Source organism: Lycium ferocissimum, chromosome 10, assembly GCF_029784015.1.
Source record: "Lycium ferocissimum isolate CSIRO_LF1 chromosome 10, AGI_CSIRO_Lferr_CH_V1, whole genome shotgun sequence".
Classification (NCBI taxonomy): Eukaryota; Viridiplantae; Streptophyta; class Magnoliopsida; order Solanales; family Solanaceae; genus Lycium; species Lycium ferocissimum.
This window is the reverse complement of record NC_081351.1, coordinates 55,524,879-55,536,696: the sequence shown is the minus strand read 5'-3', so window position 1 is coordinate 55,536,696 and position 11,818 is coordinate 55,524,879. Positions and strand designations below refer to the sequence as shown.

The 11,818-nt window shown below is 34.9% G+C and overlaps 2 protein-coding genes across 3 annotated transcripts; both read right to left on the bottom strand.

Annotated features, from left to right (window-relative positions):
- Positions 1 to 1,478: 1,478 nt before the first annotated feature.
- On the bottom strand, positions 1,479 to 2,960 carry LOC132032405 (UDP-glucosyltransferase 29-like). The gene has a single exon (XM_059422026.1). It carries the CDS (start codon positions 2,944 to 2,946, stop codon positions 1,588 to 1,590), a length of 1,359 nt encoding a protein of 452 aa, XP_059278009.1. The 5' UTR covers positions 2,947 to 2,960; the 3' UTR covers positions 1,479 to 1,587.
- Positions 2,961 to 3,553: 593 nt separating this feature from the next.
- Positions 3,554 to 8,396, bottom strand: LOC132032404 (E3 ubiquitin-protein ligase MIEL1). Of its 2 annotated transcripts, none has more exons than XM_059422025.1 (12): positions 8,252 to 8,396; positions 7,239 to 7,326; positions 7,078 to 7,134; positions 6,947 to 6,979; positions 6,779 to 6,856; positions 6,619 to 6,662; positions 6,483 to 6,523; positions 5,525 to 5,607; positions 5,346 to 5,437; positions 5,177 to 5,246; positions 4,218 to 4,259; positions 3,554 to 4,039 (listed from the first exon to the last, which is right to left on the bottom strand). In XM_059422025.1, exons 3-12 carry the CDS (start codon positions 7,129 to 7,131, stop codon positions 3,914 to 3,916), a joined length of 663 nt encoding a protein of 220 aa, XP_059278008.1. In that variant the 5' UTR covers positions 7,132 to 7,134; positions 7,239 to 7,326; positions 8,252 to 8,396; the 3' UTR covers positions 3,554 to 3,913. The 2 variants fall into 2 exon arrangements, with proteins under 2 accessions (XP_059278008.1, XP_059278007.1); XM_059422024.1 differs by lacking the exon at positions 8,252 to 8,396 and adding an exon at positions 7,972 to 8,235.
- Between the last annotated feature and the right edge of the window lie 3,422 nt (positions 8,397 to 11,818).

The window sequence follows — 11,818 nt, the reverse complement described above, 5'->3', positions numbered from 1 at the left end:
GCCTCCCATCATCTGTCTTAAATAACCTCTATTCCAACCCAAATCCCTCCACTAGCCTAGCATTTAAATATTGATCAAACTTTAGTGACATGGCAATAATAGGGACGCTGAAATTTATACTACTTTTCACTACAGTACTTCATCCATAATGGCTCACAAAACCACCAATACTAGTGTCTCTTCAATATTTGTTTTATCCCCAGCTGGAAACCTGATTGCCCATATGAAATTGATATTGCTAAGCTCTAGCCCTTGTGCAATCCCTCTCATCTCTTCCTTAGTCAAAAAACACTCGCTTCCAAAGGACACGAGCACAGTTGAAGCGGGATCCTTCTCGTTTAACCATTGGATCATCTCTGAAGATTCATATGTGTCAGGGTCGTATTACCTTCTTTCCAGTTAAAATTAGATAGGATATCAATATATCTTGCCTCAATTTCTCGCAAAACCTTTTATCATTATGATCTCAGTATATTGCTCTATGCAATCAAAGAGACGATCCTTTTGTTTACCATGGTCTGATGAGGATTCAACATGCTTGCTTATCTCATGGTCCTTAAGAAAATGGATGCATAAGGCAATTGAACCCCTCAATGCTTGAACATACGAAGGAAGAACGCATTAGCTGTAGCGCCCCGTACCCCCCCACCCCCACAGTTTGGAAATGAACTGCATGAATGTCACGGGACATTGCCATAACCATAGCCCATGCAAAATTGATATCATGCATGATCAGGAGAAATGTGACCATGAGCTAGCCATGGCAACATCAGAATCTTGAAACTGGTTTCTTGCATCCGAGTTCTAAATTCCAATTATTTGAGACGAGCTAAGCAGCCCTCAGATTTGAAATTCAAGGTTAACACAGAGTAATAGCATCTCGCTGAAAAGTCCAGCGCAAGACATATTGGTCTCTTATTTATATATACCCATCGACCATCATCAGAAAACTTAGTTCTAAAAGACAATGAAGCACATTTAATTTACAGCAATATTTTCTCCATCATTCTGTTTTTAGTTTCTTTTGTCCTTAGTAGTTAGACAGTTGTTAGATCTAATCTCTTGACGTTAGATTATACACCAATTTAATCACATTTCAAATCACTTCAAAGATTCGGTTCATTAACCTTATAAAGTCAAAATTAAGTAACAAGATTAGATGAGGTGAGGGTTTGCTCTGGTGATAGAGCCTCACCATTTCAACCATGAAAAACCTTTTTATCTAAACTGGTTTTCTTCCGCACATTTCTGATTTGGGATGATGACCTGCTGGACGCTGCTCTCATAACCAGTCTTGAACGTAAATTAAATTAGATAGACCGAAGTCTTGAACTTCAAGGTAATTGACAGAAAATAAGTTGTTTTTTAGGAGGAAAATAGAATCTATCATGGAGAACTAACGATGAAGACATAGAGCTAAGAGAATGCAACCTGCAAGGTTAACAGAATTTCTTTTCTTTCATTTCCATTTATTCAAAGGTAGGGAAATACCGCAGATTTCCAGAACAAACAGAAAAGTACATTTCAATTATTTCACGCAAATAAAATCACTCCATTTTGCACTCTTCTTTTATGCCATCAAAGTGTTCACTGCTTAATCTTGGTAGAAAGATGCCATAACTTCTTGACAACTTGATCAAACTCTTCTTCTCCTTTCTCTCTTATCTTTTTCCTCAATTCTTTCACCTTTGCCTTCACTTTTTCTCCACCATTCTTCTCCATCACCACATTTCTTATCACTTTTGCGGTCTCTTCTCTATTCAGTTTCCCATTTTCATCTCTCACAACCTCCGTAGCTGTCCCTAGCTCGACCGCCATTCTTGAATGAGTAGGTTGCTCAAGGTGCATAGGCATGGTTACAAGAGGAACTCCAAAATGTAAACTTTCTAGTATCGAATTCCATCCACAATGGCACAAGAATCCCCCAACACTTGCATGCTCAAGAATTCTAGCTTGAGGTGCCCATTTTTCCACAATGACACCTTTTTCTTTAACTCTATCAAGAAAGCCTTTTGGTAAAGCATTTTCAATGTTAATTTCTTCACCCAATGGAAACCTAAGTACCCAAATGAAGCTCAACTCACTTAGCTCTAAACTATGAGCTATTTCTTCAATTTCCTCTTTGGACAAGAAATATTCACTTCCAAATGAAACATAAACACAAGAGGACTCATCCTTTTTGTCTAGCCATTGGATAATCTTGGAGTTCTCCCCATTCTCTATAGTTGTTTTCATTTCACGAATAAGAGGACCTACAGGTATGACTTTTTTATTGCTTAGAGTTGAGAGATAATCAACATACTTCCCCTCTATTTCATTACAAGTGTTGGTCAAGATAATTTCATGGGACTTTTCCACTGCATAGAAAGCAACATCTGGTCCTATGTTGTTCATTTCTGCGGCAAGTTGGAGTTGCTTTACCTCATAATCCTTAAGGAAAATTCCTGAGAATGGAAAGTTTCTTATGCCAGCATAGAGATAATGGTGATAGAAGAAAGATATGGAAGCCGAGCCAACAATCATGAAATGAATGGCAGGAATTTTTCTTGAAGAAGCAAGCTTTGGTGCCCATGGTTGAAAACCATCAAATATAAGCAAATCAGGACAGAGTGAATCAAGAATTTTGGCAAAGGTTGAGTCAGCTTCTCCAAAAGTTTGGATTAAGGTTGAAAGCAGGTTTTTTGGTAGGCCATTGGTGGTGTGGTGGTGGCTAGGAAGTTGTGTTGATGATGGTAAAGGGAATTCTTCTAGTTGGATGTTTTTTGGTAGATTTTCTTGATTGATGGAATTGAGAATGATAGGTGTTGAACAAAAGTATATGGAGAAAAGATTGGTGTTGGAGAGTTTCTTGGCTAGTTCTAAATAAGGGATTACATGGCCATGAGCTAACCATGGAACCATTAGAACCTTCAGGGTTGAGGTATTAGTGTCTTGTATTTCCTCCATGATGGAAAAGCTCTCTCAAGTTTTTTCTTCTTTCCTTTTCTCTTCTGTTGTGAATATTGTTTTTATTTTAGATCTTTTACAGATAGAGGAAGCAATGAAGTGGCCTCATTGGAAGTTGTTACTTACCAAAAAGGAAAAGGAAAGAACTTAAGTTTTTAGCTGGTATTATTTACCAAAAACTAAAAGGAAAGAACTTAAGTGTTTAGCTATTACTTACCAAAAAGTATAAAGGAAAAAGTTTGATGTTTGTTTTTCTATTAATTCACCTTCCGGTATTGTGAGGAGAAATCATAACAATTTACCAAAAACAGAAGCACAATAGGATTACCTAATTAAGTCCAAATATCAGAGTAGAAATGTGTTAATCAAATTCCAAATTCCAAAGTGGCAGGGTTGCAATTGAAATTCTTTTCAAGTCTATCCTGCCCAAAAATGAAATTAACTTGGGTTGTAAATTAAGGATTAGCTACTATATTTTTATCCATCCGTTTGGTTCACACACTAGCACTACTTAGCTGATTCTTTCCCTCTTTATTGTTCACATTTTGAGCAGATTCAATTGATTTAGATTTGGAATGAAAATACATAACATAAACCTGTAAGCAGATGGAATCAAATCAACAATATTAACTACCATACTAAAACGTGTTCCATTTTCAATTTTGAAGCTCAAAACAAGCTAGGCCCTTGAAATGTTATGACAATATATGTGTACACCTACAGAGTCCAGACTCCTGAAACAAATTAGTTGGGTTTTGCTCTCACGTCTTTGGAGAAAAAATCCATGTCACAAATGCTTCCACATTGCAACAAGAGTTGAATTGTTGCAATGGCCATGAATCATGCAGAATTGACACAAAAGAATTAGCGGTAATATGAAGGTAACACCGTAAACTTCTTCTATTTCACGTCCACTGCACCAGGTTTAGTGGCGCAAAACAATCAGTTTTTCTGGAGTAGAAAGTTGTTATTGAGGAAGAACAGGAGGTGCAATCATACGGGTGTTGTATGATTGACAGTGTCTGCACTTCTGCCCGATTATGTGGAAGAATACTTCAGTTGTGTCATTACAGTCATTACAAAGAATCCAAACCTGCAAGTAACAAGTTAGGTGAGATAAACAAAACCAAACGGAGTTCAGCATGTAATTGACTCCTACGTGCATTAAGGCTGCGTGCAACATTAAACACACAAACCCCCTTGGTTATCCTCGGTAATTAACAGCCAAATAACTCCATTTCACAAATATGGGGTCAAGGAAAAGGAAGTACCTTCTTATATCTAAGATCTTCAGGCATGATTGTCTCATCAATCTGAAGAAAGAAAATTTTCACCTTTAGTGTAGGGCCTTGAAAACAGCTAGGTAAACAGAACTCTTGAAAATAAGATTAGAGAAAACTTAAGCCCCACCCCAACAACCAAAAGAAACAAACAGTCTGAAATTGCAAAATATTGAGCATACAGCATGACTAACTTAAGAAGTACAGGAACAAACATAACTAAAAACTAAAGACTGCTCCAGATTTGTGAACTCGGATGTGGGCTTAGCGTAAATTTTGTCAACCTTGGGACAGAGAAAAGAAGAATGGAAAATTCTGCAGCTGTCAGCATCATCAACCACAACCATTTTACAAAGTACAAGAGGTTAATGTGCTAATGGCAATTAAGCTGTTTTACCGCCAGGTTGGACCATACCACAAGGTTCAAAATGCATCCTCAACTAGCATATGATTATTGCAGACAAAACACAAACCCTTGTTTAAATGGAAAAACTGGATGCCAGAAGTCTCTCGTTCCGCCTTCCATAAAGAATGTGAACTCTACCACGGGAGTGACTTCACCTCTCTCTCACCATAATCTCCAAGACCGAGCTTAGTTAACAGAAAAGAGAGGAGCAAAAAGGTCTTATAATCCTCCAAAATTTTATGTAAGATGCTGAACCTGTTCTCAAGTGATTATGCATTCGATGACAAGATTATGCATCCTCAAGAAATTGGACAATTCAAGCGTTTTGGACCGATCATTATTCAAGAAATTGGACTTGAATCATATAGTTTAACCCGCTAGTCATAATGCTTTAACTGTTCTGAGGTCCGATTCCTTAAGAATAGAAGTAGTTCTAGAATATGTTTAAAACAGCAATCAGCCATGAAAAAGTTCATTAAACATGCAATCAACTCTCAGTGAATTGGACGTGGACCAACCTCCCAGTATGAAAATTTAAACCTACCTCCTCATCCATTTGTTTCCAAGCTTCGGACATGTCTATAATTGATCTGGAGCATATTGGACAGCAGAATCTGAGTTAACAATAAAATGGAAGTCAGTAAAGATAAACTTTTCATTCCATCAAACGACACTCAAAAAACAACATAAATAGATAAATAATAAGTTATTACTTTTCACGCTTTATCATCTCGTGGTAGCATTCTGTGTGCATTGTGTGCCCACATTTCATTACAGTTGTGTCTTTCAGAGAATCAAAGAGAAACTGCACTTGAAGAATTAGAGCATTACGAATGACAAGAACATTTAAAGGCGGGATCCACAGGGGGAAGACTACAGTTACGTAACACACCTCATAACAAATAGGACAATGATGCCGCATGGAGTCCTCCACGCACGAATGGTTATTACGCAGACTGACTGAATAACAAGAGCCTGCAGAATGAAAGCCATAAGTAGGTGAAGAAGCTAATGTAGCAACAAAATAACAGGAATGAAGAAGCCACAACATTATGTGAACGGCCACTGTGTGCAACACCAAATTAGAAAGAAGAAAGCGATATTTTCATCATACAATTGGCAAATTTCCTAATGAGCAATAGAAATGAAAATTTTGAAAAGCTTTACTCAGTTCTCCTGCAGTGGATTCTCTATTTGCGTTTAGCCAGTAGATTTAAGAAAGCAAACATCGAGGAAACTCATACATTCCACTATTTGAAGGGAGAAAAACAACAGAGAGATCTGTAAAAATGAAGAAACATGAAAATGTAGTTTGTATTCCAAGTGATATCCAGGGTATAATCACTTACCAAACAACATTTATGCCTCTTAGGGTCAATAAAATCCTAACATTCGCCTTGGTATCTTAGTACGTATACAATCAAAGTTACATTCGTTCTAATAGAAGATAGGTCAGGATGCCCCCAGATCAAGGAGCAGGAATAAAGTACTAGGAGAGCAAGCTGAACAAAGAAAACACAGCTGCACTACGATGTGCAATCATTCCTGGTCTTTCCTTCGGATGATGTTATAAGAAAAGAAGTACCTGATTCTTCGGACTGTAATCGAATTAATTTTAATTACTAATAATCCTTTCTTCACCCTCACGAAATACAAGTTCATAGAGAGTAATTATAAGGACGAATAGCAAAGAAGATTAGACCCATTGGAGTTTCATAGTATAGTCTAAAGTCTCAACAATCTCCCGTTGATTTATATGTTAGTGAAGAAACTTTTATAGATACACATAAGAAAAAGAACTAATTTCCACAAAGCTTCGAATAATAATGATAGGAAATTGCAATACGCACCACACTTCTTGCAATGAAAGAAGTTCTCGCGACCACCAACTCTGTGCAAGAATACATGTCAGACATGGAACTTCCAAAAAAATAAGTTATTTACCGCTTAAAGCATCAAATGCCCTGTGCTATGCTGTACACTAACCTACAGATTCCACAATCATCACAATGAAACTGCCTTTTGTCTATCTGCAACAGGGGAGTCCAGAATAAGTATTTTGAGAATGTAATGGCTGAAAGGGTCTAACCCCCAAAATAGTTATAAATGAGTTAATCGCATATTAGTAGAAGGCACAGTATATTACATCATCATCGTAGAATTTGCACACTTCACAAAAGTATTCTCCCATATTGACACCACAATTTGTACAAACGCGAGCAACCTAGATTGAAATGGAAAAAGACATTGTAGCATCAACTCTAGTAATACCAAACAGAGAAAGAGGGTGCGAATCAAGTCAAACGACACTTACTGGCTGTTCCGTATCACAAACTGAGCAGATGACCTGAAATACCCAAAGAACACATACCTCATGTTAAGAAATTTTGCAACAATTAAGTGTAACAGATGAATGACTGGAAATGAAAATAGTAGAAATATAACCTGCGTGACATCCTCTCGAACTAGTTCATGCCTATCAAAAATTTTGCGCAACATGCTCTATTGAAACAAACACACAGTAAACATGATTAACTTCCATTAGACAGATAACATAAGTAAGTTAAGACAATAGAAGTGATTAACGGATTAGTGATCAAAATTACCGTGGCTTCATTATGACAATGGCGGCAGTCAAAGACCTCATTGCAGCAAGGGGCTCTAATCCTGCATCTTCTCCTATAGTGCTTGCATCTATCAGAAATCCAAAATCAGATAATCAGGACAACCAAGAAACTATAAGAAGAAACACTAAAAAGCTAAAGATAATCGAGATGGAAGAAATCTACATGAAGATATATATCAATATTAGTGCAACTCAATCCAAAACTAAAGAAGTTCCAATCTTGAAACTTACACTGATAAATGCACACAGCACACTAGGAAAGTTTCAATCTTGAAACTTACACTGATAAATTTACACAAACTCAAGTTTCAATTTACACGTTAAATCAACTTGTAACGTGTATGTAACTTTAGTAGTATCTGAAAGAGTTAAAACACAGTCATACTTGTATCTGATATGATACGTTATTTTTATTTTTTTTGAACTGTTCGATTAGTGGAACTTATGTCTTGAGGGGATCTGATTTACAAGTATATAACTTTAGTATCTGAAAGAGTTAAAACACAGTCATACTTGTAAATCTGGTCGCCTCAAGACATAAATTCTACTAATCAAACATTTCAACAAAAAAAAAAAAACGAATGAGCATATCAGATCAACTCACTTGCAATAAATAGGAAAAAAGGAAAAAGACCTACAAGTATAAAGTTGAAATATTTACATACTATATTAAACATGAGTCATGCAAATGATAAAGCAAAAAGAGAGTGTACCCATAACCCATTTTGCCAAAATCAAGGCGTTCATTGCAAGAACCTCCCATTTTACAGAGAAAATACTAACACTCCACCACCACCCACGTTATGGAAAATATATAGCTCAAGAACAAGAAAGAGAGCAGTGAAGAAAGTTGGGGGTGGTGGGTCTAAGAGGAGAGTTATATTGCTCGAAACCCAAAGCTCAATCAAAGTACAAATGCCATCTTGTCAAGTGGAAAGACGCACTTATACTCGCATGCTATTAAAAGTAAGTAATAAAAAATAGTAGTAGTACCAAAAATGGAAGGGTGGCTGTAGCTCAGAAACCAAAGTTCTATCCTGTCAAGTGGACACAGATCTTAGATCTGACAAAAAAACTATTCATTTGCACTAAATCAACAGAAAGTTAACTCTATAACTAGTCATTAGTTGAGTCATTAACTTATTACTGATCATAGTAAAATAATCACAATACTCTTTTGTAAGAACACATACTCCGATCATATACTCCCTTTGTATATATTTTGTTAAATATGTCACGTCATTCCGGTAAAAACGTGTCACTAAGAGTAAAATGAAAATATACAAATTAAAAATTATTCTTATTTAAATGTACCAAAAAGTGAAGTAAGTTATATAACTTTTAAAATTGTACTGTTCTGGTCTCGGGTATATTAAGGTTCAGTCCTCGCTTCATAATTTGTCGACCAATCCTATCTAGTTGGCATCTTTGTTGAAAGAATTGTTTGTAATTCTTTACATAAGGATTCAAAAATACGGATTACCACCTAAACAGGTTGCAATTCTATTGGAGTATCTAAAAGTGTTATTAAAAGCAGCTAAAGATATCTACTTAACGTGATGTGATATTGTCGTTTTGGTCAAGTCCATGATTTTCAAAAGACCTCACATCATTAAGAGTATTAATTAAACTTATAAGTAGATTTCTCCTTTTTTCTTTCCGTTATCAACGCAGTACTTTGTTGACACCAACAAAAAGCACATCTTGAGGATGCACTAAAATTCTTATGATATCATCATATTATCATTAATATATAAATACTGTGAAAGCCTAGAAATATACATGTATACCTAGTTGAAATTGAATATGATTGCATCATGATATCTAAAGACACGATTTAACAGCTTGTTGGCCGCATGATTTGATCCTAATCTCTTACCTTAGAAATGAATATATGCATGGCAACACCAACTACGAGAAATCACATGTAATATATGAACAATTATAGTCATCATAGTCAGTAACTAAATACGGACAAGAGAACATGAAATACATGAGGAGTTACAGCAATGGTTAAAGTAAAACAATGGAATGATGGATGGTGCAATCACCAAGTGCAAATAACTGTTTTTCTATAATTTTCATATATTACTCCTTATATTTTGTCATTAAAATGATGTGACAAGACCAAAAAAGGAAGGGTAAAATTCAATCAATCTGAAAATGTCTTCTAGTCAAGTGGACATATTTTCTTATCTTATTGGAATTAAGGAGTAGTAATTGAGATGTTTCATTAAAATAATGTGAGAATACCAAAAATGGAAATAAGCAGAGGATAACGTAGAAGGGGGTTATGGGAGACAAAATGACAGGCGCCGGCATTATTGGCAAATGGGGAGACAGTGAGTGAAAGAAACGTTTAAGAAGTAACTGTTTCTTGGCATTTACACAAACAGTTTTTTAACGCAATTTCAAAAGCCAGAGTGGTTGGCTGACATTTTGTCCACGTGGGAGATCTTTATTGGTTGATCCAGCATTGGGAGATGATCCTTTTCAATGTTCATGAACTATAATACGGACTACGGAGTACTACATCTCCTGAAATCAGCGGCGGAATCAAAAATTTTGGTAAGGATGTTCAAATGTTGCTGAGGATATAATTTTTTTTCGATGAATGGGTGCAACAAATGTTTTTTAACATCATCACTGCACACTCGCCTAAAATTTATGGTCCATTTGATTTCGCAACTTATTCCTGATAAATTTCATTACTATAAAACTCTTACGGTGATTACAGTTTCAAATGCCAACAACAACATACCCAGTGTACGTAATCCCACAAGTGGAGAACAACAAGGGGCATTCCGAAAATGTAACAAAGGGAGAGATAACGACTAATTAATATTCTTTGGAAGAAAAAAGAGAACAAAGTTGGATAATTAAAATGTTTACAAAAGTAATCTATATCTATCTATATATAATATAAAGTTAGGCATAGACAAGGTGATGTGGAACCTCTCTATGGCCTCCATTAATATTTATCTTTTTTCTCCTTTTTTTGAATTTTTTCTTCTCATTTTGCTCCAAAAATGTCCAATTAATTAAATTCTTTTTACTATCCCTTATTAATTAAAATTAAAGCCTCCTTTATAAGATCTTAAATTTGTCAATTAACGGATGAAGACAAAGGGTCAGGATGATAGTGGTTAATTAAGCAGAATAGGTAATTATGTAAACTCATTACACTTATTATAATTATTCAATATACATTTATTTCTATTACAACTTCTCATGTTACTCTTTATTCTTTTTTTAACATCGACTATTTACATTCATCTAGGCAACCATTGGTATTTATCTTATTTTAGTCAAATTTTTGACATTTTTGTCTTATATTTATCCATTCTTGCAGTTTTAAAATATACTTTTATGACCATTAATGCGTTTAAGACTAATTTTGCTACAAATTAAAGGTATATAGACGTTTGTTCCTACTGCCATAACTTCATGCAATAGTTAAGTGAAATAGTTGAGGCTTAATTTTTTCCTCTTTTTTTGGGGGGAGGGGGAGGGGAGGGGGCGCTTTTTCCTTTTACTTCCTCTTATTCGTACTTGTGTTATCTATTCTTCTGTTGAAAAAAGAACTATTCTTTCCAGTTTTAAAAAATACTTTTATGACAATTAATTATGAACTTAATACTAATTTTATTACAATCACAACATAAGTTACTCTTTCTATTTGTATTACTCATAAGTTACAAATTGTATTGGTTACTATAACTAATAATGCATATCCTATTCATTGCATTTTTTTATATTCTTCATTTAGCATTATCATTTCTTTCCTCACATGTCAAAATCTCTGCACCGGAAGATTCTTCTCTTTTTTTGTTGCCTTTTTTTTGCCATTGTTGTTAGTTTTGCCCTTCATTTTCTTCTTAGTATTTCTATATTTAACTCATCTACAATTGATATTATAGGGAGTTTTTTCATATAGGAATTGATTTCATTTTTTGAAAATACAAAATGTAAGTACTTTTTTTTTATGTGAATGAAGTTGGTTGTAGATTGGTCGGAGGATAAATCACAGAAGAGAGTAAACGTTTACAAATTGAAGGTAAGAGTCTTTTGAGGTAGTTATTTTTTTATTTTATTTTTGTAATGTACATTGTGATAGAATCTCTTTTGATTGTAGGTTGAGTCGTAGGGTAAATCACACGTGATACAGTGAAAATTTGCAAAATGGAGGTAACTCTTTCGAGTTAATTTTTTATGATGCACATGATTGTAGAATCTTTTGAGTTTGTTTTTTTGTGATGCACATTGGTGTAGAATCTGTTTTATCATTTTTGCGACATTGAGTTTTCGATAGATGTCGGCAGTATGAGACGGGAAAGAAATTAAGTTCTCAAAATCTCGACAGGAAAAAGATAAAAATTGTATGTATTTAATTTGTTGTTACTCTTTTAGTCTATTTCAGGCTTTTAGTTATAGTGTTAATTCATATTTAGTAACATTGCTTTTTGCTAGGCCTAATTTAAATGCCTATTTTGAATTTTAGAAGTCATTGTACTGAGTTCACATTGAATTTGGTTATTTTTTCATTGTTTAAGTAAAAAA